This window comes from Peromyscus leucopus, chromosome 20 (assembly GCF_004664715.2).
Source record: "Peromyscus leucopus breed LL Stock chromosome 20, UCI_PerLeu_2.1, whole genome shotgun sequence".
NCBI classification, from domain to species: Eukaryota; Metazoa; Chordata; class Mammalia; order Rodentia; family Cricetidae; genus Peromyscus; species Peromyscus leucopus.
Window position 1 is genome coordinate 32,934,700 of NC_051080.1, and position 25,308 is coordinate 32,960,007.

At 62.0% G+C, this 25,308-nt stretch overlaps 1 protein-coding gene across 26 annotated transcripts in view; it reads right to left on the minus strand.

Annotated features, from left to right (window-relative positions):
* Positions 1 to 2,009: 2,009 nt before the first annotated feature.
* The window catches only part of Plec (plectin), a 62,465-nt gene continuing 39,166 nt past the window's right edge, over positions 2,010 to 25,308 (minus strand). For all 26 annotated transcript variants that reach the window (XM_028870904.2, XM_028870903.2, XM_028870901.2 and 23 more), the window contains 29 exons: positions 24,896 to 24,973; positions 24,697 to 24,789; positions 23,550 to 23,716; positions 22,749 to 22,864; positions 22,567 to 22,673; positions 22,348 to 22,467; positions 22,174 to 22,269; positions 21,803 to 21,930; positions 21,424 to 21,517; positions 20,586 to 20,740; positions 20,184 to 20,505; positions 20,020 to 20,097; positions 19,775 to 19,936; positions 19,453 to 19,557; positions 19,220 to 19,315; positions 18,894 to 19,019; positions 17,912 to 18,064; positions 17,658 to 17,812; positions 17,433 to 17,559; positions 17,134 to 17,317; positions 16,866 to 17,023; positions 16,549 to 16,727; positions 15,025 to 15,163; positions 14,581 to 14,937; positions 14,423 to 14,506; positions 14,122 to 14,226; positions 13,929 to 14,027; positions 9,581 to 12,961; positions 2,010 to 9,431 (listed from right to left, as the gene is read on the minus strand). In XM_028870904.2, coding sequence (XP_028726737.1) covers positions 3,207 to 9,431; positions 9,581 to 12,961; positions 13,929 to 14,027; positions 14,122 to 14,226; positions 14,423 to 14,506; positions 14,581 to 14,937; positions 15,025 to 15,163; positions 16,549 to 16,727; positions 16,866 to 17,023; positions 17,134 to 17,317; positions 17,433 to 17,559; positions 17,658 to 17,812; positions 17,912 to 18,064; positions 18,894 to 19,019; positions 19,220 to 19,315; positions 19,453 to 19,557; positions 19,775 to 19,936; positions 20,020 to 20,097; positions 20,184 to 20,505; positions 20,586 to 20,740; positions 21,424 to 21,517; positions 21,803 to 21,930; positions 22,174 to 22,269; positions 22,348 to 22,467; positions 22,567 to 22,673; positions 22,749 to 22,864; positions 23,550 to 23,716; positions 24,697 to 24,789; positions 24,896 to 24,973 — 13,389 coding nt within the window. In that variant the 3' untranslated portion in view covers positions 2,010 to 3,206. The remainder of the gene's footprint in view (positions 9,432 to 9,580; positions 12,962 to 13,928; positions 14,028 to 14,121; positions 14,227 to 14,422; positions 14,507 to 14,580; positions 14,938 to 15,024; positions 15,164 to 16,548; positions 16,728 to 16,865; positions 17,024 to 17,133; positions 17,318 to 17,432; positions 17,560 to 17,657; positions 17,813 to 17,911; positions 18,065 to 18,893; positions 19,020 to 19,219; positions 19,316 to 19,452; positions 19,558 to 19,774; positions 19,937 to 20,019; positions 20,098 to 20,183; positions 20,506 to 20,585; positions 20,741 to 21,423; positions 21,518 to 21,802; positions 21,931 to 22,173; positions 22,270 to 22,347; positions 22,468 to 22,566; positions 22,674 to 22,748; positions 22,865 to 23,549; positions 23,717 to 24,696; positions 24,790 to 24,895; positions 24,974 to 25,308) is intronic.

The window sequence follows — 25,308 nt, forward strand, 5'->3', positions numbered from 1 at the left end:
CAAGAATCCACAGCTTGCTGGGTGGTGGAGGTGGCACACACCTGTAATCCCAGCACTTGGGAGGCAGAGGCAGGAGGGTTTCTGTGCATTCCAGGCCAGCCAGAGCTGTTATTACACAGAAAAATCCTGTCTCAGGGATAAGAAAAAAAAAAAAATCCACAGCAAACATTAAAGACTTTGACATCCCTCCTGTGTTTTGTTTTTGTTTTAAGATAGGGCTGCCCTATCAGGAACTCTATGTAGACCAGGCTGGCTTCCAACTCAGAGGTTCACCGCCTCTGACTCCTGAGTGCTGGGATTAAAGAGGTGCATGTCGTCTATCGGTTTATCAGTGATTGAAGGGTGTGGACACCTTCCACTGGGTTGTCGTCTATTTCCTCTTGCACTTATATTGCTTTTGGCTCGTCTCTGGCTTCCTGAAGCATTGTTTTAAATGAAGAAAAAAAAAAAAAAAAAGAACATTTAGTTTATTGGCTGGTCACCGAGCTCCAAGGATCCACCTGTCTCCACTTCTCAATGACAGGGCGGCACACTTAGCCACACCTATGTGGGCACTAGAGGTTTGAACCTGGGTTCTCTTGTTTTCCTAGGAAGTGCTCTTACCCCTGAGCCGTCTTCCCATCTCACCCCTAGCACTTTATAAATGGTGGTTGTTTTTTTTTTTTTGTTTGTTTGCTTTGTTTTGTTTTTGTTTTTTGAGACAGGTTTTCTGCAGTCACTATAAACAGAGAACAAGAATCCTGTAGCTCAGGCTGACCTGAGTCTCACTCTGTGGTGGTTCGGTTCTGAGCTGATCTTCCTGCCTCTGCTTCCCAGGTACCGTGATTACAGACATGTGCTATAGTAGCCAGTGTGCTTACACTTACTGGAACATCTCCGTTGTCTGTGTAACGCTAATCCTACCGCACCAGGAACCAGCTGACTCATGGCACGGATGCCGGGGGCAGCAGTAGGCATGGGTGGGGGGAGAGGGGAAGGATATTAGGGTTGGTATCTTGGACACTCCACAACATGGAAAGGGCACCTATCTGGAGAGGAAGCTCGATTCTCCTGAAGCAGTGGACCCAGGGTCCAGGCTGATGGGTGGCTAGGCAGGATTTTATACACACACATATATATCGTGTGTGTGTGTGTGTGTGTGTGTGTGTGTGTGTGTGAATATATCTTATTGTATATGTATATATCTTATTGTGTGTATTAGGATGAAAATCAGAGGACAACTTCTGGAGTCAGTTCACTCTGCCCACCTTGTCTCAAGGCAGGGTCTCTCTTATGTCTGCAGTTATGATGTGCATTACCAACTGGCTGGTCCACCAGCTTCTGGCTGATTCATGTCTCCGCCTCTGATCTCACTGTAGGAGTGCTGTGGTCACAGATGCACACGGGGGCATTAGGATTCTTATGGGTGATGGGAGAGCAGATTCAGGGCATGGAGCTCACACAAGCACTTTTACCTGTGAAGGCATCTCCCCAGGCCCTACTGTGCATTTACTGAATAATCCTGACATCTTAAACCTTCGGGTTCTGGTTCTGCTTTTCCAAATAGTTCTCAAGGTGTGCTTTCCTGGGTGTGGTAATCTTGGGTTGTGGGATTGTTCTAGAAAGCCTGGGTTTTATCTGAGGAGCCTGTGGAGCCTTGGCTGGGAGCGAGACCTCCAGATCACATGACGTAGACTTACGATGAGTACGGCACCAGAGCCAGTTCAGGACCGTGTGGATTTAACCTCTCTGAACGGGGTGTTCCAGGCTGTCCCTGAAGTGGGTCAAGTGACATCTCATCACCCAGATGAGACGGGCTGCCACAGGCGCGCCTCAGCGTAGCCTGCTTCCTTCTCCACTCTGCCTTCTGTGCGTGGCAGCCTCGATACCACGTGGGGTTTCCTGGTTGTGATGCCCAGCCCCAGCCTCATGTCTTTACTGTGCCGGGACACATATGCTGGGCCCCGGAGTCTGGAACCACAGCCTCTACCCTCCCACTCATAGGCCGAAGGACGAGGCGAGACCCGAAGGAAGGTTGGAATTGCTTTTATTGAGGGGCGGACACCGCAGGGCCCCGCCCATGGTCAGGTTAGTGTTCTGCCTGGCATCTCCACCTGCCACCAGCTCGAGGTTAGTGGAACATGCAAAGCTCACTCAGAGGGTGGAGGCAGGGGCAGCAGCCACCAAGGCCAGGGGCTGGCTGGGCAGGAAGGGAGGGTGGCACTGGCCAGGTGCTTATGTGAGCACAGATGGGCCAGCCAGTGTCTCTGGGCCATGGAGAGGCCAGGGCTCCCCGGGAAAGAGATGGGCAGCAGCACCCAGAGAGGGTTTCCACAGGCTGGAGGAGTCACCGGGCCTCTGGGGTAGGAGAAGTCTCAGATCTGGAGAACCCTCCAGCCCTGCCCAGCCAGAAAGTCCATCTCCTACCCTGTGTCTGGGTCTTGAGGGCCTGGGTACAAGAAGAACACAGAAGGCACTTACAAGGGGAGCTGAGGCTGGAAGGCTGAAGCAGAGGCTCGGGTCTTGGGGGGGAGGAAGTCTGGGGTGGTGTGCTACAAAGCACAGCTCCAATGGCAGCTGAAGGAGCCAGGCGGGGGAGGCTGGGGCCGGGACCAGGCCTTATCTTCCCATGGGGAAGGGGCTTCTCTGGGCAGGCTGGAAGAGATGTTCGGCCTGGCACCTTTCCTTTGCCAGCAGGACCCACTGAATAGGCAGGTGATTCTGAGACACGCTGAGGAGACGCAGCTGGCTCAGGCCAGAGGCCGCCAGAGGCCCGAGAGCTGTCTGCTCATAGGGATCGCCCCCGGCTCCCCCTCAGCAGGTAGGACCAGCAGGCAGACATCCAGTAGGGTTGGCTTAGAGGTCTGGGGACCTTTCCCAGTTAGAAACCTCCCAGGAGAGACAGGAGTGGTAGGCTGAGTGCCCAGCTCTGGGTTCTCCAAGGCACCTAGCTGTGATGAGTGAGTGGCAGGTAGAAAGGATTAGGGAGACCCGAAGAGAGTGAAGTGGTCACTGGGCCTGGGCCAGCCCCGTTTCCCAAGACACAGGCTGTCTGGACTTCAGATACATATAGAGAGAGATATATATTAATGTGTTAGTCTGGTCTTTTTGGTTAAATTTTAGGCACCGCTTGGGAGGAAGACACCTTTACATGTTAAAGACCCCAGCGCCTCCACAGGGAGCCTGGCCACATGCAGAGCGGGAGGGCAGGGTGCAGGCAGGGGGGGTCAGGCCACCGCGGACTCAGGACCCCCTAGAGAGGCTGAAGGCCCCGAGGCGTAGCGGCGGCCATAACCCGAGGAAGAGTAAGAGGAAGAAGAGAAGGTCATGGAGAAGCCGGAGCCAGTGGCGTCAAAGCTGCCCCGGCGGGAGCCGGCCCTGGAGCCGGTGCGTGAACCAGTGCGTGAGCCCGTCGTGGAGCCCGAGCCACTGACGCTGTAGGGGCTGTAGTAGCCCTTGCTGGACTGCGCCGCGGCCTCCAGCAGCCTCAGCCCGGTGCCCTCCTCCACCATGCTGCGGTCCAGAGCGTCCTTGTAGGAGATCTTGAGCTTGGTCTTGGGGCACGTGAGGTACTTGGAGTAGGCACTGACATCGCGCAGCTTCTGGGCTGTGCGGGCATCCACGGTGCCACGTTGCAGGGCCTCGTCGAGGGGCACGCGGCCGGGGGTGTCGGGCTCAATCAGACCTCCCGTCAGGTACTGCACCTCCAGGAAGCGCTGGCCAGCCTCGTAGTAGAGCCAGCCCTTCTTCAGGGCCTGGGCAGCCGACATCTTGGTCTTGGTGCGTGGGTCCTCAAACCCACAGAAGGCCTTCTGGGCCAGATTGATACGGTCGACCATGATCTTGTCCACCAGGCCCTTGTTGACGGCCTCGGTGACGGGGAAGCGCTCCCCGGTGCTGGGGTCAATGATACCCCCGGTGCAGGCCTGTGCCTCCAGCAGCCGCTGACCAGTGATGTTGTCTACCAGGTTGCGGTGCATGGCCTCCGTGATGGACACCTTCTCCAGCGTCTCCGTGTCCAGGATGCCGGCCACGGGGCCGGTCTCCTCAGTAGGATCAGACCAGGAGGCTAACTGAGTCCGAGAGACGGCGGGGCTGATGGGGTAGGAGGAAGAGGAGCCCACCGAGGAGGAGCGGGAGCGGAAGCCGCCTGCGTTGCCCGAGAGCATGTCAGCAAACTCGGTGATGGAGAGTGTGCCGGCACGGTACTGGTCCAGTGCCGAGCGGTCAATGAGGTTCTTGGTGATGGCGTCGTCGATGTCGTACTGTCGGCCAGAGCGTCGGTCGATGATCATGGACTTGACCACGCCGTCTGAGGAGGAGATGGTGATTTCTTCCCACTCACATTCCTGCTCTGACAGCTCCAGGTAGGTCTGGTGGTCAATGAGGCCCTTGCGGTAGGCCTCATAGACTGACATCTCCTTGCCTGTCTCAGGGTCCACGATCACCACTCGGCGCTTGCGCACCGAGGACTTGGAGGACGTCTTCCGCTCCCGCTTCTTCTCCTTCAGCGGCAGGAGACACAGGCCAGTCTGGGGGTCAGTGATGCAGCGCTCCATCAGCTGCAGGTAAGTGAGGTTCTCCTCTGTGTTGGGGTCAAAGAAACCCTTGGTGTCGTCTGAGGGGTCCGTCAGGATCTCATTCATCTCCTCGTCAAAGAGGCCGCGCTTATAGGCCACTTCCACAGGCAGGCGGTGGCTCTCCTCGGGGTCGATGATGCCGCCCGTGGCGATCTGGGCCTCCAGCAGGCGGATGCCATGGTCCTTCAGGATCAGGCCCTTCTTCATGGCCTGGAAGAGGGAGATGAGTTTCCCCGAGTAGGGATCCTTGTAGCCAGTGACGGCACGCTCAGCGGACAGCAGCTTGTCTTTGAACTCGGGGCCCACGATACCCATACGCACAGCCTCTTCCACAGTCAGCTTGAGCCCCTTGATAGGGTCGATGACATAGCCCGTGGCCGCCTGTGCTTCCAGGAGCTCAAAGGCTGTGCCGGGGCGGATAATGCCCTTCTTCATGGCCTGGTACACCGAGAGCCGCTCCTTGGTGGCATCAACGAAGACCCCGGCAATGCAGCTGGTACCCTCAAGGAACTTCTGCAGGTTCTTAGTGACCTCCTCGATGGAGGTCAGGCCTTCCTGCAGCTGGAGCGCGGTGGCCTCGTCCATGACCTGAGAGCGCACCAGCTCCTCCACGGTGATCTGTTTGCGCAGGCCACGGAAGGTCAGCTTGCGGGCATCGGAGGAGAGCGGCAGGAGCATCTGGCCGCTGCTGTCGTCACGGCGGCACCGCTTGAGCAGCTGCGTGTAGCTGAGGCGCTCATCCGTGGAGGGATCCACGTAGCTGCGCACCTCGCTGGGCTCCGACAGCTGGTCGTGCGTGTCCTTATTGAGGTAGCCGCGTTGGTAAGCCACCTCCAGAGGGAGGTGGAAACCCAGGCGAGGGTCCACAATGCCTCCTGTGGCTAGCTGGGCATCCAGCAGCCTCAGTGCCTCCTCGGCAGGGATGAGCTCCTTCTTCATGGCCTGGAAGAGTGAGATGGTCTGCTCTGTATAGGGGTCCCGGTAGCCGGTAACGGCCCGCTCGGCGGAGAGCAGCCGATCATGCAGCTCGGGGCCTACCAGACCCTTCCGCACAGCCTCATCCACAGTCAGCCGCTCGCCCTTCACTGGGTCCAGCAGGAAGCCTGTGGCTGCCTGCGCTTCCAACAATAAGCGGGCCACCTCGGCACTCAGCAACCCCTTCTTAAGGGCCTGGTAGATGGTTAGCGTCTGCCTGGAGCCAGGCAGGTAGACACCGGCCACTGACCCGGTGCCATAGAGGTAGCGCCAGGCAGACTCCATCTCGAGAATCTCACGGAGGTTCTTGGTGCCTTCCCGGAAGAGGTTGTAGGTCTCGAGGGAGATGATCCGGGCCTCGTACAGGTCTTCGGCAGTGAGGCGGCGGCGCACGTAGTCGTAGGAGGCCAGGTTCTGCTGGCGGATGATTTCGGTCTTCTCGATGATTTCAATGATGATGATGATCATACGCTCCTTGGTCACTCGGCCAGCCTGAAAGTCAGCCATGAGCCGGGCTCGCTGATCCTCGGGGATCATGTCTGACTGCATCACCTCCCACAGGGACATGGAGGAGCCGCCGCGGCTGCCACCACCTGGGATGTCAATCTGCGTCTCCTCGAACGCCCTCCTGGTCTCCTCCTCAGTGTACACCTGTGTAGTTTCCACCACCTCTGTCTTCTCTGCCCCTCTGAGCGGCAGGAGGCGCAGGCCCGTCTCGGGGTCCTCCACACAGCGCTCCAGCAGCTGCAGGTAGGTGAGGTTCTCGTGCGTGTTGGGGTCGAAGAAGCCCTTGGTGTCGTCACTCGGGTCAGCCAAGATGCGGTTCATCTCCTCGTCGAAGTAGCCACGCTGGTAGGCCACGTCCACGGGCAGGCGGTGGCTGTGCACAGGGTCGATGATACCACCCGTGGCGATCTGGGCCTCCAGCAGGCGGATGGCATGCTCCCTGAGGACCAAGCCCTTCTTCATGGCCTGGAACAGTGAGATGGTGGTGCCTGAGTAAGGATCCTTATAGCCAGTGACGGCCTTCTCGGCTGACAGGAGCTTCTCATGGAGCTCGGGGCCCACTACCCCTGCCTTGACAGCCTCGTGGACGTACAGCCGTTGGTTCCGCACAGGGTCCAGTAGAAAGCCAGTGGCTGCCTGGGCCTCCAGCAGGAGTGTGGCTGTGCTGGGTCTGAGGAGGCCCCGGCGCATGGCCTCATAGATGGTTACTTTCTCCTTGGAGTCCTCCAGGTAGATACCAGCTAGGCAGCCACTGCCTTGCAGCAGCGTCCGCACGGAGTCCACCTCTGACAGATCTTTGACTGACGTCTTGCCTTCCTTGAGCTGGTCAAACTGAGCTCGGCTGAGGATCTTGGCAGCCAGGAGCTCGCTGGCTGGCACAGGGGCACGGAGGCCGCTAAAGGACAGCCGCTCCTGCCGCTGGGTCTCCACCTCCTCCACGATGGTGATGAGGATCTTGATGACCTTCTCTACGGTGACCTTGCCCGTGCGGAACTGCCGGAGGAGCTCCCGCCGCTGCTCCTCGGTGAAGTACTCAGAGCTGATGAGCTCCCACACCGTCACTGTCCTGCCCTTAAAGCTGCCCACGGGCACCTCCACCGTGGCCTTCTCCAGGGTCTCACGGGCCTGGAGCTCGGAGTAGACCTCCTCCTGCCGGGCCCGGACGGCCTTCTCGGAGAGGGGCAGCAGGCTCAACCCGGTCAGCTGGTCAGACCGGCACCGCTGCTGGAGCTGGCTGTAGGTGACCGGCTCGCGGGTGCCGGGGTCAAGGTAGACTCTGGCATCATCCCTGGGTGACAACAGGGCCCTGTTGGTCTCTTTGTCCAGGTAGCCCCGGGCATAGGCCACATCCAGTGGCACGCGGTGGCTCTTGCTGGGGTCTACAATGCCACCAGTGGATAGCTGGGCATCCAGCAGGCGCAGGCCCTGTTCCCGGGGGATGAGCCCTTTCTTCAGGGCCTGGAACAGTGAGACGCTCTGTCCTGAGTAGGGATCCCGATAGCCTGTCACAGCCTTCTCGGCCGACAGGAGCTTCTCGTGCAGCTCGGGACCCACGAGGCCAGCGCGCACGGCCTCATCCACAGTCAGCCGGGCGCTGGTGGCAGGGTCGATGATGTGCCCGGTGCCAGCCTGGGCCTCCAGCAAGGCCACGGCCACGTCTGGCTGCAGCAAGTCTTTCTTCAAGGCCTCATAGATGCTCAGCTTCTGGCCCGCTTCTTCCAGCCACACCCCGGCGATGACGTGGGCGCCCCGCAGGGCCCGTCTCACGCTGTCTGCCTCCGCCACCTCGCGCACGGAACGCTCGCCCCGTTGCAGCTGCTGGAAGAGCTCCTGGCTGATGACCCCGCTCTCCAGGAGCTCCGCAGCGGGCACGAGGGCACGGAGCCCCTCGAAGCAGAGCTGGCCCTTCCGCTCATGCTCCTCCACCACCGTGATGACAATCTTGATGATCTTCTCCACAGTGATGCGGCCGGTGCGGAACTGCCGCAGCAGATCCCGCCGCTGCTCCGCGGTGAAGTACTCCGAGTTGATGATCTCCCAGATGGTCACAGTCTTGCCCTGGAACTTGCCAAACGGTGCCGACACGGTGGCCTTCTCAAAGACGTCACGGGCCTCGGTGTCGGTGTACACCAGCTCACCACCCTTGGCGGCCTTGTCTGTGAGCGGCAGGAGGCGCAGGCCCGTCTCGGGGTCCTCCACACAGCGCTCCAGCAGCTGCAGGTAGGTGAGGTTCTCGTGCGTGTTGGGGTCGAAGAAACCCTTGGTGTCGTCACTCGGGTCAGCCAGGATGCGGTTCATCTCCTCATCGAAGTAGCCACGCTGGTAGGCCACCTCCACGGGCACACGGTGGCTGTGCACGGGGTCGATGATGCCACCCGTGGCGATCTGGGCCTCCAGCAGGCGGATGCCGTGGTCCCTGACGATGAGGTCCTTCTTCATGGCCTGGAAGAGGGAGATCTGCTCCCCAGTGTAGGGGTCCTTGTAGCCGGTGACAGCGCGCTCGGCTGACAGCAACTTGTGGTGCAGCTCGGGACCCACGACACCCTCCTTCACAGCCTCGTTGACAGTCAGCCGCCGGTTCCGCACAGGGTCCAGCAGGAAGCCTGAGGCCGCCTGGGCCTCAAGGAGGATAAGAGCTGTGCCAGGGCTAAGCAGCTGCCTCTGGAGGGCCGCGTAGACACTCAGTTTCTCGTTGGTGGGCTTCAGCAGCAGTCCTGCAATGCTGCTGCGTCCCTTCAGGTACCGACGCACGCCTTCCCGCTGCATGAGCTCAGCCACCGTGGTGTGGCCCTGTTCCAGCCGCTGCAGTTCCTCCGCGCTCAGGATGCCCGCTTCCCGGAGCTGCTGAGCGGGCACCTTCTGACGCAACCCCTCGAAGGTGTGCTCGGGTCCCACCTCCACGGATGGGCCATCGAGCGCGTCGCGGCCGTTGGGCAGGGCCTTGGCGGCAGCGGCCTGAGTGGTGGCGGCGATCTCCTCCGAGTGTGCCAGCGCAGCCCGGTGCTCCTCCTCCAGGCGCTGCAGCCGCTCGCGCAGCCGCTGGTTCTCCTCAGCCAGCAGCTTCTCCTGCTGCTGCCGCTGCTGCTCCAGATGCTGCAGCTCCTCCTGCTTCCGCCGCACACCCTCCTCGGCCTCGCGCTGCCGCCTCCTGGCCTCCTCCATGCTGGCCACCAACTCCTGCTTCTCCTGCTCCATCTGCCGCTGCTGCCGCTGCTGCTCCTCCCGCAGCTGCTGCGCTTTGGCCACCTCGTCCTGGAAAAGCTGCTCCAGCTTGGCCTTCTCCTGCTCGATGAAGCGTTCCCGCTGCAGCAGGCTGTCCTTCTCAGAGAGGAAGCTCTTCTGCAGGGCCTGTGTCTCCTGCAGTATCTGCTCCTGCTGCACAGTCTGCATCTGTTGGGGGATGGGGAAAGGGGGGGGGGTCAGCTCTCAGAGAGGAGGGAGACCCAAGAAGCACTCACCACCACCAAAGGCAGACCCTCCCGGCCACCCGGCCCGCCCGGCCGCCTGTGAGGAGGGCCTGTGAGGAGGGAGGGTGGTACCTCCTCAGACTTGAGCTGCAGCAGCTTGGCCTCTTGTTTGAGCTTCTCCTTCTCACGCTCCAGCTCCGCAATGGCCTCCCGCAGACGCTCGGCATCATGGTCACTCTGCTGCCGCTGGATCTCCAGCGTCTGCACCAGCGTCACCTTCTCCTGCGTAGCAAGCTCAGTGCGGTGCAGCTTCTCGCCAATCTCTTCAGCCTGCTTCCGGAAGCGCTGGGCATCCTCCTCGGCCCGGGCCTGAGCCCGGCTCATCTCAGCCATGCGCAGCTTGAGGCGCTCGGCCTCGGCACTCATCTCCAGCTGCCGCTGCCGCTCGGCCTCCAGAGTCCGCTGGAAACCCTGCGTCTCCTCGACCAGCTGCTGCGCCATCTGCTCCTTGTCCTCTTGCAGCCGCCGGGCCTGCTCCTGGGCAAGCTCCTTCTGCTGCTGCAGCAGCTCGGCCTCAGCCTTCAGCCTCGTGGCTTCCTGTACTGCCTGCATCTTTTCCTTGAGCATCTTCTCTGCCAGGGCCCGCTGCTGGGCCAGGTCCTCCTCGGCGAGCTGCCGCAGCCGTGCGGCCTCCTGGGCCGCCACGCTCAACCGCGCGGCCTCTTCGGCCACCTGCTTCATCTTCTCAGCCTCCTCCTCCAGGAAGCGCTGGGTGTTGTCCTTGTCCCGCAGGATGAGCGCCCGGTTTTCGGCTTCGATGCGGGCCTTGAGCTTGCCCAGCTCCTCCATCTGCACGCGGACGGAGAAGAGCTCCTCCTCCACCTGGCTGCGCTGCCGGGCTGCCTCGGTGACCTCGGCCTTCAGCCGCTGCAGCTCCTCATCCAGGATGCTCTTCTGGTGGTCGGTCTCCTCCAGCTGCAGCCGGAGCGTTGTCAGCTCCTGCTCTACCTGGGCCTTCTGCCGCAGCGTCTGCTCGGCAAACTTCTTGTGCTTCTCCATCTCGGCGTCGGCGGCCTGCTTCTGTTTCAACGCGGCCTGCTCGGCCTGGGCCCGACGCGCGGCCTCTTGCTCGGCTTCCTTGCGCAGCTTCTCTGCAGCTGCCTGTGCCTGAGCCCGGGCCTGTGCCTGCTCCTCCGCCGACTGTTTCAGCCGCTCGGCCTCTTCCACTTGTTTCCGGGACTGGGCGGCCTCCCGTTCGGCCTGCTCCCGGGCCTCCTCCGCCTCCTCCGCCGCGCGCCGGGCTGCCTCTGCCTCGCTCCGCAGCCGTTCCAGCATGCTCTGCTCTTGCTGAAGTGTCTGCTGCAGCTCCTCCTCTCGCTGCTGCACCACAAAGGCATGCGCCTTCTCCTCCGCCTGCAGGCGCTTCTGGGCCGCCTCCTGGGCCAGCTGCAGCTGCCTGGCGGACTCCTGCTCCGCGCGTTCGCGCAGGCGCCGGGCTTCCTCCACCTTGGCCTTGAGCCGCTCCACTTCCTCCAGCGCAACCTTGCGCTGCCGGGCAGCTTCCTCCTCGGCTGCCAGGCTCTTCTGCACGCGCTCCTCGGCTTCCCGGCGCCTCTGCTCCTCCTCGGCGGCCAGCTGCCGCTGCCGAGCCGCCTCCAGTTCGGCCTGCTCCTTGCTGCGCATGGTGTCCTCGGCGTTGCTGCGGATGCGCCCGAGCTCCAGCTCGAGCTCTGCCTTGCCGGCGGCGGCTTTCTCAAAGCTCGCCTTCAGCGCCATGATCTCCTCCTCTACCTGCCGCCGCTGCCGCAGCGTGTCCTCCACCAACCCCTTCTGCCGCTCCAGCTCACTCTCGGACGCCTTGCGCAGCTGGGCCAGGCGCTCCTCTATGTCAGCCTTGTGCAGCGCCGCCTGCTCCTCCAGCCGCCGCCGCTGGAAGGCCTCATCCTCAGCCAGGCGCCGCAGGCGCTCGTTCTCGGCCTCCTTCTCCTTGAGCGCAATCTCCGCCTCTGTCTTGAGCCTGGTGGCCTCACTGATGGCAGCCAGCTTCTCAGTAAGCACTCGCTCGGCCTCGGCCCGCTGGCGCGCCGCATCCTCCTCGGCCAGCTGCCGCTGCCGCTTGGCCTCCTCGGCCAGGGCCCGCAGCCGGGCAGCCTCCTCAGCCAGCTCCCGAAACCGGTCGGCCTCGGCCTCTAGCCTCTGCTTCGACTTCTCGCTGGTAGAACGAGACTCTTCCTCGGCTCGTGCCTTGCTGGCCAGCAGCACCTCCATCTCTGCCCGCACCTTGGCCAGCTCGGCCTCCAGCTCCTGGCGCTTCTGCGTGGCTGCAGTCGCTTCCCGCTGCAGCCGGGCCAGCTCCTCCTCCAGCAGCTGCCGCTGCTGTTCACCCTGCTCTGTCTCAGCCCGCAGGCGGATCAGCTCCTGCTCGGCAGCCAGGCGCTGCTGGGCAGTGCCCTCCGCCAGCTGCCGCTGCTTCTCCAGCTCCTGTTCGGCCAGCTCTCGCTGCCGCACGGCCTGTTCCTCGGCCTTGCCACGCCGCCGTGCCTCGCGCTCGGCCTCTTCCTTCTGCTTCTCGGCATCGGCCTGGGCCAGACTCTTCTGCTGGGCCACCTCTTCTGCTTGCAGCCGCAGCCGCAGCGCCTCGTTGGCCTTCAGCTGCCAGCGCTCCAGCTCGCGCTCGGCCTCCTCGCGGGCTCGTTCGGCCTCGGCTTGCTGCTGTGCCCGCCGCTCGGCCTCCTCCCGCAGCTGGGTCACCGTCACGTGCTCCTCCTGCAGCGTGCGCTCCAGCTGTGCTGTCTTCTCGGCAAAGGAGGCGCGCTTGCTCTGCAGCTCCACCTCCGCGCTGCGCTGCGCTGTCTCCAGAGCGACCTGCACTTGGCGTGCCCTCTCGGCCTCCGCCTGGCGCAGCCGCCGTTCGGCCTCCTCCGCCTGCAGTCGCAGTTCCTCCAGGGCCTGCAGGGCCCGCTGCTTCTCCCGAGCTGCCTCGGCTTCAGCCTTCACACGCAGGGCCAGCTCTGCCTCTGCCTGCCGTTTGCGCTGGCTCTCATCTTGCACCTGCCTGCGCAAGCGTTCAGCCTCCTCCTGAGCCTGCCGCTTCTGCGCTTCGGCCTCCTCGGCCCGGGCGCGCAGAGCCTGCAGCTCGCCCTCCGCCCCTCCACGCTGACGCTCCGTGGTCTCCAGCTGCAGGCGCACGACCCGGATCTCTTCCTCAATGCGCATCCGGCTGCGTTCCGCGGCCTCCACCTGTTGGGCCTTGGCCTGGATCTCTGCCTCTGAGCTCTGCCGAAGATGCTGCAGCTCCTCCTGGATGCTGCGCTTCTGCTGCTGTGCATCCACCGCTGCCTCCTCGCGCCGCGCCACCTCCTCCTTCATGCGCCGCTGCAGCTCCTGTGCTTCCAGCTCCGCCTGCGCCTTAGCCTGGGCGTGCGCCTCGGCGAGCTGCCGCTGCTTCTCCAGCGCGGCCTCCACCTCGGCCAGTCGCTCCCGCTCCTCGGCCCGCTGTTGCTCAGCCAGCCTCTGCGCGGGCAGGCGCGCGGCCGCAGAGAGAGGAAGAGAACCAGAGACAGCATGAGCGTAGGCAGGGTGCCGGGCGCTCACGTGACGTGGACGGTACCACCACAGTTCACTCGGACAGCGCGATTCGGGGGATCAGGGAGGACAGAGGTCCCAACCCAGTCGAGGAGACAGCGTGCACCCGCCCGGGGTACTTGGGCAGCGAGCATAGCGGCCCCACCATGCTCACCAGCCTGGGGAAGGAGGCCCAGGCGTCCTCCCCTCTTCCCGCAGACAGGCGACGGAGACAGACGGATACGGGGAGGGAGAGAGAGAGAGAGAGAGAGCAAAAAGCAGGAGGCTCGCAGGGCCTGCAAGCCATACCCACCATACCACAGCCCTGCCCGAATTCTACCAGACCCCCTCGGGCCTGGTTCCCACCACAAAGACCCTCTCTCCACACAGGGAGAGGGGGGGCTGTCCCCAAAGCCCATTGGGGTGAGGGCATGGTGAGGCAGCCCAAGTACAGACAGCCGTGCAGACCAGAGCCAGCACAGAAGGCCTCTCAAGCCGGCAAACAGGAGCAAAGAGGAGGCAGGGATGAAGGCAGGCCAACCAGGCCACCTAGGATGTAAGGAGTTAGACAGGTGGCACCATGCCCGGCCAAATTCCTCGGAGACACCACTCTCCAAACCCTACAGCCACATACACCAACTCTTCCTAAGGCAAGAGACCCAGTAACACCAACACAGACTCTCTGGGAAGAGCACACAGGAGAACCAGAAGGATGCAACCGAGGAACACCAGCCAATGAGAAAGGGCGCACTAGCCGCCAGGCAGAGAGCAGAGCCGAGCCAGATCAAGGTGGGGGGGGCCACAAGGAAGGGCGACCTGGGGAGCCGTGCTGGGGTGGGGTGCTATGGGCTATGGGCTGCATGTGAAATGAGGAGAAGGGGCTTCCCCCGCCCGGTCCACATGGCCCCTGGCATACCTCTTCCTCCTCCATGCGGCGTAGTGTCTCACTGATGAACTTGATGTACTGACTTGTGAGTGTGGTCAGCTCACTGTAGCGTGTCCTCAGATCCACATACTGGGAGGAAGGAGAAGGCCAATCAGTGACCAGGAGACCCCTGAGGTCCATCTAGCCCCCTGCCCAGCTGAGGCTTGGCCCGCCTCCATCCTACCTCTTGGATGACGCTCTCCGATCCAGACTGAACCTTGGCCTTCTTGGCTGGGGAGGCCACGGGCTCAAGCTGCGCCTTGTAGGTGACCAGCTGGAGCTCATAGTCCTACAGACAGACAACGCAGTCAGCTGCCAGCTCTCCACTCTGGTTGCCTGGGCCTGATCCCCAGGCGGCTGCCTCACGGGCCTGTTGCTCGGGCACAGTCCAGGCTTGGGAGGGCCACTCGAGAGTCCGGTGCCCGCTCAACTGGCAAGCGTGCCCCCGTTTTGAGTTTTAGAGCTGGCAAGCTGGGAGGCCTCACCTTGATTGCGTTGATGTACTGCTTGGCGAACCTCTGACACTCCTCGACCTTCTCGCCGTGACGCTCGATCTCTTCCAGCAGGGCCTGAGGGAGGCAGGGGTTAGCCTCGAGCTACAGGCTGCGCCCTACCACGTGCCAAGCCTGTCCGGGGGCCCCACCTTCTCCTGGCGCAGCTGTTCCCGTGCATCCTGGCTGTTGGCTATCGGCACGGCCTGGATCTGCTCTTGCCGCCTCTTGGCATCCTGCAGCCAGGCGCTCAGGGGGTCCGCGCTCTCCCGGTAGTAGCGGAGTTGGCGACCCAGCTGTTCGAGCTCGCGCTGTCGCACGTCGGTCTGGGCCAGCACAGCCTGCCAGCGCTCCAGCAACTGGGTGACGCGCTCTCGCCACCGTTCCACTTCCACGTCCCGTTCGCCATGCCGCTGCTGTAGCCGTTCGCCGACTTCCTGTGCCCCCCGCAACTCATCTCTCAGGGTGTCGAATACGGGCTGCTGCGCCTCCGCCTGGGCCCGCAGTTTCTGTTGGGCGAGGCAGGGTTGGCACCAGTTCAACACGGACTCCTACTGACCCTGTCCCCCGGTGAAGCACGGGTTCCCGGATGGTACCTTTAGTGAGGCCTTGGTAGCTTCGAGCTCTTGGAGGGTGGCAGGCACAGCCTGGGCCTCCTTAAGCTGCTCCTCGTGGGCTTTAAGCACCTCCTCAGCCCCCTGGGTACTGCGAATCACCAAGCTGATGGTCTTGAGTCTAGGTAGGAGATGGCAAGACTCAGAGCCAGGAGATAACATGGGCTCAAGCCACACACCCTAGATGAAGGAACTGTGGCCCCTAGGCGCCTCCTGCTATGCCCAGACCCTACCCGGCCACAGCAGTGGTCACTTAAGCTGGAAGACCCGGAGGGAGGATGCTCCAGCTAGGAGCAGCAGATTCTGAAGTCCTGGGGCAGGTGATAGTACCTGTAGTGTAGTCCTCAAGACTACACTCAAGACCGGCTGAGCAAACAGGAAGTAGGAAGGGGACCATGTGTCCGACCGACGGTCCTCTCTAACACTGTATTTGTTAACAAAGGGTGGATGCAGGGGCTGGAGAGATGGCTCAGTGGTTAAGAGCACTGACTGCTCTTCCAGAGGACCCGGGTTCAATTCCCAGCACCCACATGGCAGCTGACATGTCTGTAACTTCAGTTCCAGGAGATCTGACACCCTCACACAGACATGCATGCAGGTAAAACACCAGTGCACAATAAATAAAAGTAAATTATTTAAAAATAAAAAATAATAAAGTGTGAATGCACTGTGTAATCCAGGAACCAATACATGAATACATGCTGGAAGTAAATGCTGAGGGCACAAGGCTTCCGAAAGACAGGACCTATGAATGTACCTGCTGTGCCTCTGAATCAAAATATGCTGAGATAAACAGAAAGAAAGATGTAGAAACTCTGCAGCTAGGCACAGGAGGATAGGCAGAAGGGGCTGGGCTCTGCAAGGAGGACCCTGAGAGGATGAGGTTAAGAGGTCTGGGGAGCATCTTGCTCTCCTGTGCCTCTAATGTCTCAAGCGTTGCTACAGCCTTACTCGCTCCTCTCAGGTCTCCGTTTTTCTCCACCAAGAAGCTCATCTGTCTCTCAAACTCACTGATGCCCTCCACGTGGAAAAATCAGTCCTTCCTCCTGAACCCACCAGTCTGGCCACATCTCATGGCATCTCTCCCTCCCTCCCTCCCTCTTTCCCTCCCATCTGTGCTCCCTTCTACTCACAACTGGAAGCAACCTTGCTCCAACCCACCCTGTCCCCTCACTCTTCACTGGGCTGCTTCCTGGTTGGCCCCAAGTCTACGGCTTCTCAGTGAGCAGCACCAACGTCCCTTTACCCCACACCTCACATCCCGTTATCTAGAAGATCCGTGGACATGATCTTCAAAATGCACCGGACTCCGAGCATTTCTTACCACCTCACACTGTGCGCAGGTCCAAACCCACGCCCTCCATCCCACAGCCAGACTGCTCAACGGGCCCCACTGCCACTTCACACCCCCACCCCCCATCTTTCCTCTGCTCAGAACACGTCTGCAATCACTGCCCTCACCGGAGGAGCCCCACTGGACCCCGGAACCTGCACAGGAACACTCACTTCTCCAGGTAGATGGCAGATAAGCTTCGGACCTGCTCCAGCTTGCCCAGGGTCAGTTCCAACTCTGAGCGCAGAGTCGGAGCGGCAGGAGACGGCTCTGGCAAGGCTAGAACCTTCTCAGCCTCGGCAGAGAGGCGGGCAACTCCCTTGCCAAGCCCCTCCACCTCAGCCTGCGCTTTCTGTGGAGAGAGACCAGGGAGAGGCACGCTGACCATCAGAGCCTAACAACCGGCTTCCCTGGAAGGGAAGGGGAGGGAAGTTGGGGTGGGTAGGGGGAGTGAGACAGGAACGGGGGGGGGGGGGGGGGCTGCGCCTGCCTGTTGCTCGGCGATGCGCTGGGCGCACTCCCGCGCAGGTTCTTTGTCCAGGGGTAGCCGCAGACGGTGCACGGTCCGCGTCTCACAGGCCTCCAGCTGCAGCCGGATGTCCTTGAGCTCCGAGATGCATCGCTGGCAGCGAGACTCCTCTTGCTCGCCTGGGGAAAACAACGGGGGGGGGACGGGGGGGGGGGACGGGGACTCAGCCACGGCCTGCACACAGCCTGCCCGCCGGCCACCCCACAGGGCCTCGCCCCCCACGCCATACCCTGCTCCAGGCTTTGCAGCAGCTGCTGGTAGTGGCGGCTGCAAGCCCCATACTCGCGCTCGGCCACCAGCCGGTCCTCGGGCCCGAAGCCACCAGCGTCCTGGCTGTCCCGGAGGAAGGCCTGGTAGTGCAGCTCCAGGTTGCGCAGGGCTTGGCGCTGCTCCTCCGGCTTCAGCGTGCGGAACTGGAGGCGGCACGCGGCGTTGAGAATGGGGTCGGGCCGGCCGGCGCCCGCCCCCCCCCGAGACGCCATCCTCCCGTCCCTCCCAGGACCCACGGCCCGTGCGCCGCCGTCCTACCGTGACGAGGGACCAGGACCGGATGAGCTGTATGTCACGGCTGAGGCTCTGCCAGGCCAGGAGGCTCTTCATGTCCACGTGCAGCTGGTGCCACAGCGTCACCAGGGCCTGATGCTGGGCCTCCAGTCTAGTAGGCAAGGACCGTGTCCGTGTTCAGGGGTGTCCGGGACCCTCCTCACTGTCCACAAGCCCCCTCCTGCAGCTGGGAACCCTCGGGGAACCCACCTGGTGACCGCTTCCTGGGCCTCCTGGTTGGGCGGTGGCACAAGAAAGCACACCGAAGGCACAGCAGCCTCACTGCTGGGACCGCTGAGTACCTTCCAGTGGGATGGCTGGGCAGGACCCAGTAGCTGGCACTGGTCACCCTTGTGCACAGTCACCTGGGACAGTCAGAGTAGCAGACGGTGGAGCTATGCCTATGCCCTGGCCGGCCCGTCGTTGTCCCCTCGGGCCTGGGCACAGCCTAGCTCAGCCCTTACCTCCACCTGCTTGTAGTCACACACAGCCAGCAGGGGCACGTGGCCCCGCACAGGGTAGGCAGGGTTGCGTGGCTTCAACTGCACAATGGCCTTGGCCCGCTTGGCCAGGCCCGAAAGGTGCCCCTTGTACTCGTTCAGTTGTTCCTTCTCGTCCTGTGGGGAGGGGAGGTTCAGGGTCGACCCATCTAGCTCCGGGTGCAGAGATACCTGACCCAGAAGCCTGTCTGGGGAGGTTTTTGATGCTAGGAATGAGGGCCTTTAAAGGCAGGTACAGCTGCGAGAGGGTATAGGCCTCCGCCAGTTGATTCCACTGGGCTCCTTCCTTCCAACCGAGACTAGGTACCCACCCCTACCCTGGACCGCTCCTACATAAAGAAGGGGTAGGGCCTACTTACAAACCTACCCCTGCAATGACCTCGCCCCTGCTCCCTCCCCTTCTGGCTGTAGAAGAGGGGCACCCTCCTCCCCTGTCCAGCCCCAGCTGGAGGGGAGCGAGAACAAACCTCGCCAAGAGCAGTTCAAGGACAGAGTCCATGCTGGAGCCGCTGACCCCTCTCCCACCTTCTCAGGTAAGCACTGAAGCCGGTCCAGTCTTTTCAGACTACAGAACCAGCTTCCTCCTCTCCCCTCTGCCTCTAGGACTCCCTATCCAGAGCACTGAGACTCTTGTGGGTACCCCCCAGCCACGCCCCAGTGTACATGGGCACCACATCCAGCTGCCCAGCTGCCATTCACGGCCCTGCAGCTAGGCCCTGCTCCAGCTGTCAGGCCACGACGTCGATTATTCACCGTAGGGCTGAGGACGCTCCACTCAGGTAGGCTCTAAGGTTGGGGCTCACGCCAGCCCACCTGCTGGTCACCCGTGTTTTTTTTTTTTTTTTTCTGTTTGCCGCACACCTGCACCCTGCCTTGTCTCCTCAGCCCTGTTGGCCCACGCTCCATCCAGCCTGGCCCCTCTGGTCCTTGCTCGTGTCTGCCTCACCTGGGCATCCTGCAGCAGGTCCTCAAGCCTGGTGACGGTGATGGAGCGGTCACAGCTGTACTTCCTGCGCAACGTCTCCTGCAGTTTCTGCAGCTGTTCCTCGGCCTCCCGAACGTCTGAGAAGAACTACCAGAGCGGGAGGGGTCACACGGGGGGGCTGACCCGGGACAAACAGCCAGACCTGAGGGAAGAGGTGCCGGGACCGACCCCCCCCACACTCCCCCAGGGGGACTGGCAGTCAGGGCTACACATATGTCAGGTCCGATGGGGGCCCTTCCAGGGCAGGGCAGCCGGGCCACAGGAGCAAGAGGGGCTCTGGTCCTCACCTGGAAGTAGGCTGTGTTCTCCTTCAAGTGCGCTTCGATGCAGCAACAGAGCTGCAGCATCCAGCTCCACTGCGTCTGCAAGGCAGCCTGGAAGGACTGTAGACAGCAGGGTCCTCAGGCCCCGCCCCCACGCCATCGGTCCCACGGCCCCGCCCCCACGCCGTCGGTCCCACGGCCCCACCCCCACGGAGGCTCCCAAGGCTCCCTGCGGCCCTGGCCCACCCCCCCCCCACCTCCACCGTGGGCCGGGCAGGGTGGTCCTCCCGCAGCAGCCGGTCCCCGGTGTTCTGGATCTCCTTGATTTTCTTTTCCTTCATTTCCAGTTCCCGCATCAGGGCCTGGCAGAGAGGGAGAGGGTCTCAGGGACAATTTCAGGAAGGCTGTGAAGGCGACGGCGACGACGCAAGTCCCACGCCCATCTTCACAGAGCCTGGAAGCCGAACTCAAGGGGCTCCCAACAGTGGGCGACAGTGTGGATGCGAGTGGGAAGGGAGGGGGTGGGTGGGGGGTGTGCATGGGGGGCGGGGGCGTGCTGTGAAGAAAAAGCCGCCTCACCGAGTAGCTCTCCTTCTTGGCGGCCATGTTGGTGTTGCGGTCACTCCAATCAAAGCCCACTTCCTCCTCTTCCTTCTCATTCAGCCACATCAGCTCCTTGGTAGCTGCCGCCACAAACCCGTGCAAGCTCTCCAGGCACCGGAGGCGGGCCTTGGAGGAGTTCTTTAAGTAGGAAAGAATGAGTCAGCTGACTGACTGACTGACTGGGGCTGCCTACCCCTCCCAGGGACTGCCCCGCAACTCACCAGCAGCTTTGCATACTGCAGGTCCAGGCGGCCCAGGCATTCTCGGTAGGCACCCCGGGTGGCGGGGGAGAGCTGGTTCTGCAAAAGACAGGTGGGAGCGGGTAAGGTCTGCAGTGGCCGGGGCATGGCCCACAACCGTGGCCCACCCCAAGGGTACCGCCTACCTCGTCATTCCGTGCCCGCTCGATCTTGGCCCGAAACTCCTCGATAGACTGATGCATGCCCCGGTGGCTGCCCAGCTGCGCCTCCACGCTGGGCAAGTCCACGCCCCACTCGGCCCCGTCCATCCGACGCTGGTTCTCCTCTACCCACGCCAGCAGGTCCTGCAGGTAGCGGAGCGTAGAGTCCTCTAGCTCCGGGCGCCTCTGTGTACTCTGCAGGGTCACCTGGGTCACCTGGGTCTGTACCGGGGCAGCCACGCCGGCCTTCAGCCGGAGGTTGTACTCGGTGCGGATGGCCACCAGGCGCTCGTGCAGACGATAGACCCTGAGAGGGCGCAGGAGTCGGGAAGAGGGTCAGGCGGGTCCCAGGCCCCCGGACCCGCCCTGCCTAGGCATGGCACATACCTCCGGTACATCTGTTCACCCTGTGGGTGCCGCCCATCTTTCAGGGTCTGCACGTCATTGAACAACAGCCGGATCATGCCATCGGCCTTGTCCAGGTCTCGCTCCACTTCCCCGGCCCGCTGAGCCACCTTGCCTGAGGCCAGCAGCCGAATATCCTGCAAGATGGTCCTGTGTGACTTGGTCTGGCTGACTCTCCTGCTCACTGCCCACGGTTTGTCAACCAAGGCCGCCCCTCCACCCACTTCCGCAGCCTAAGATCAAGGTCCTGTCTTTCCTTTCTCTCCTGGCAATCCCACATATCTTCCTAGCACGCTTCTAGGCAAATCTGTATCAGTTCTCTGGGGAATCAGGATCCGTCCGAAAGATTCCCACTGGGTCCAAGGACAGAGACCTGAAAGGCTTTGTCCACAGAGTCTCTCCGCCTCACCCTCCATCATCTACCACACAGTTTCTCCCACCCAGGCCCACAGCCCTGTGCCTTCTGGGCCCCATGGCACTTAGCCAGCAGAGGCTGGGGTCTCCCCGCCACCCAATTCCTGGAGAGGGAGGGGATGCAGGAGAGGGGGACACTCTGGAATGAGGCAGGGAGGCAGAGAGTCCTGCCTGGTGGCCAGAGGCCAGTTCTGCTCTCCAAAGGAGGTCAGAGTTGGCGGAAAACCAGGAGGGCCTGGTTTGCCCCGCCCTAGCACCACACCCTGTGCCTGTAGCCCAGCAGGCCACAGCCCTGGCTGCAGAGTAGGCAGCTCGGGGCTCCTCCCTCGGGCCTGGACGGGTGCCCGCTCCACCACCCTCACCCTGCCACCCCGCCCCTCGGCCCCGCCTCTCCTCTCCCCCTCACCGACTGCAGCAGGGAGTCGGCCTGGTTCAACTGCTCCTCACACAGCCCGGCTTCCATCTGCAGCTTGCTCACGATGCGCTGAAGGCACTCCAGCCTAGGAACCAGATCACCCCAGAACCCCCGAGTGAGTGAGTGAGTCACCGGGCCCACCACACTCCGGGGCCAGGGAGCGGCTCCCCTCCGCTCTGGCCTCACTGCCTGCCCGGGGCGTACTGTCCTGCTGGCCCTAGAGCGCTGGAGCTCGGTCGGGCTCCCCAGCCTGGTGTGGCGGGGGTTTCCTCCTCGGGCAATGACTCACCCTGGGGTGGCTCTCCTGCCACCGCAGGGCCCCACCCGCCTGCCGCCTCCCACACCGCCTGCCGCCCTCCACGCGGCCCACCTCTCGAACTCGCTCCGGAGCTGCTTCTCCCGCTCCAGGATGGCCACGTGCAGCTTGCCCCATTCTTTTTCCACGTCCAGCGGGTGGTAGCCAGGCGGGATCTTGAGCTGGCCCGCTTGTACTGCCCCCTGTGAACAGGGGCACACTCAGGCCCGAACCGGACACGGGGACTCCTGGACGCTTGTCCCCTCCACAACCTGGTACGACTTTAGTCCCGAAGCACCAGGCGAGGTCAAGCCATGCTTGAGAGGCACTGAGTTCTGGGCCTCACGTTATCTACCCAGGGGAATACACCGACTCTCACACCCCTGGGTAGCCCCCCAAAAACAGGAGACACCCCACTCACTTCCCTTAGGGGCGTCTCCCTTTACCTCCAAAGACTGATAGATGCCTTTGGACCGGTTCTTGTCTGCCTCCTTGGCAGGAAGATCCGTCTCCTTGAACTTCAAAAACTGGCACCACAAGATCTAGGGAGACCAAGGGGTGTCAGCAGCTACACCAAGACAAACCCCAGGACACCAGCCCAGGTCGGCGGCGGGGCCCACCTCAATCTCTTCGAAGCTGGAAGGGAACTTGCGCTCCTCAAAGGCCGCGGTGTGGTGCCGGATCCACTGCAGAAGCAGCAACACCAGCTCCCGGTATTCCTGCCAGCGGAGCTGCAGCTCCTGTGAGAGCACAGGAGAGTGAGCAAGCGAGCGGCCCTCAGGGTCCCGGGTCCCGGGCTGAGGTGCCCACCTTCCACCCATCGTGGGCTACCCACTCACATTGGCCCTCACCCCGTCCTGTGCGCCGGGCACACGGGGCATGGCGTCGTACAGGGATGAGACGTAGGTGATGATGGACTTCTCGTCAGGCTGAGGCACATCCACGTCTGCAGGGGGGAGGCTGGTTCAGTGGGGCCCACACACCAGGGGGAAGATGGGGAGAGCCAGTGGGTGGTTCCTACCTTCTGGGTCCAGGAGCCTTGTGACCCCCAGGTCCCGCTCTGCCACCGAGAAGGCCTGGTCTAGGTTCTCCAGGTTGGTCTGACGATACACTTTATTCATGTCAATGAGCATGGGCCTGTGGACGAGGGGAGAAGGGATGGGACAGAGACACCCACTGAGCAGGGCTACACAGACACAGACAGTCCTTCAAGCATCCTAGCAAACAGAGTCCGGCCCCATACCCTCTTAAAACATACTAGCTACTTCACTAACATCTCCAACCCTGCCACGGGGACGTTGATTTTTGTTTGGGGTTGGAGGGTTGTTGTTGTTGTGAGGCAGGATCTCACTGTGTAACCCTGCCTGACTGGCCTCTAACTCCTATGTAGACCAGATTCACAGAACCACCTGCCTCTGTGTCTGCCTCCAGAGGGCTGGGATTAAAGGCGTGCACCACCACACCCAGCAATGGGGCCCAAGGAGCCTATGGTGGTCACCAGCACAGTGCACTGGCTAGACATCATCAGCTGGGTTCCTACAGCCTCCCTGCCCATCAGGTTCCTTCTGAGGGTCCATGTGGACCTGAGCAGCCCAGAAGAACAGAGGTGCTTCGCGAGGGCCCTGGAGGAGACAGCAGGGCCCTGCCCCAGGCACCTCCCAGAGGAAGCAGCAGGAATTCAATACACCCTGCAGGCACCAGGTTCCAACAGCGGAAGATAACACATGCCTCCTGCCGCCTCTCTGCCCTGACTTGTTTTGAAGTCACAGGGTTGAAGCGCTCCCAACCTCCAGCCTCCTTCTGTCCCAGGGAAACCACGTACTTGTGCCGGTGGATGATAGCATTGAAGAGCCGGCCGTCACGCCAGCTGGTGGTAAAGTTGTCACAGCGCAGGCCTTGGTAACCCTCCACCATACGCTGGGACCACAGCAGCAGCTTTTCCTTAGCAGTCATGTCCTCTGACTGCCCGCTCACCTGAATGTCTGAGATCTGCCACACACACAGCAGACAGGGGCAGGAGCTCAGTCCTGGCCAGCTGGCCTGCCTGACCCACCACCCACACCACCACATGCCCTGACCACCTGCACGAAAGCAGAGCAGCTCAGCATGCAACTGTAATGCCCAGGGCTCCCAGGCCACACTGGGGTTCTTGGGGCGAAAGCCCACCACGTTTATCTCAAGACCAGGCTACTCCAGGCCGCAGCTCCACAGAAGACTACGGAGGCCCTAACTTCTACTGCCAAATGATGGGTGCTCTGGGCTCCCCTTAGCTGGGGGAGGCTGGAGTATACCCCCGACCCCCCCAGAGGCTGGCACGCAACACAGATGATGGGCAATGGGCACAGATGGGCAACCCTCAAAGTAGGTCCAGCTGTTGGGGGTGAGGGGCAGATCAAGGCCCCTCTCTAGCTGCAGGCTCAGGGGGAGGGAGTAGTCGCTGGGAACTGGACATGATGTGTGGGGCTGGCATCCTGACCCTAAACCCAATGGCCGGCCTGGGTCTACCAGCCTGCCTGCTGTCCACAGGCGTGGCAGCCTGTCCCCTAGCGATCTATCTGTTGGCCAGCCCATGTGACTCAGCTACCATGCCAGTCTGGCTTTTAGGCCCAAGATCTTAGATTTGTGGCTTCCTGTGAGGCTAACACAGGCAATGGATGAGTCACCCAGGGCATCCCTGCAGCTCCAGAAACTTCTCTAGGCAGCCAGCAGAAAATGCATTCCTCTACAAGGAGGTTCCACCAGCCCTATCTAGCCAGGGCCCGAGGGCACAGGATAGGCAGGTCTTGGTCTTGGAGAGAGGATTACGCCCTGGAGCCACGGAGCTAGCTAGCATATGTCGAGACTGGCAAGAAGGCCCGAAGGCACCACCTCCCGGGGCCACACCCTAGCCAGGAATAGGGCCAGCCAACTAGCCATGGAACCCATTGAAACCCTAGGGGAAGGTGGATGGCAGGCGGGTGGCCACCGACCTGGAAGTGCAGGATGATGGTCCAGATGAGGCCAAGGGTCAGCTTGGGGTTCCCGTCGGCAATGTCATCGTTTCTGATGTTCACTAACTTCACCTGAGAACAAATGGCTTGGTCAGGACCCAGAGAGCGGAGGGAGGGCGGCCAGGTTTGGGGTTTATGACCTAGAGCCTGGGGCCAGGTAGACAACAGCCTTACTTACCTGGCGATGTCGGAGATAGTCCAGGGCAATCTGCACGTTCTGCAGTTTGTGGAAACGCATCCTGCCCTTCTCTCGGGGCTGAGAGGAGGCAAGACCCGGCTTAGAGTCCACTGGGCGGCAGCCTCTTCAGGACCCCCACCCCTCCGTCACCCCCAAAGCAGCAGCAGCAGCAGCAGCAGCAGCAACTAAACCAAGGGTCTCCCCCAGCGCACCGACAGCCCCTCCAGGAGCCCAGGTTCACCCTCCTCAGCTGGGTGACCGACCACCAGCCCACCAGGGGCAGGCTTGGAAAGCCGGCAACCCCAGCTGTGGGAAGGAAGGAAGGGAGTGGGGAGGAGACAATGGCCAGGAAGCTACGGGCGGAGGGCAGTGGCATTGAAGGGGGGGGGGTCCTCAGTGGTGCCCACTGCAGC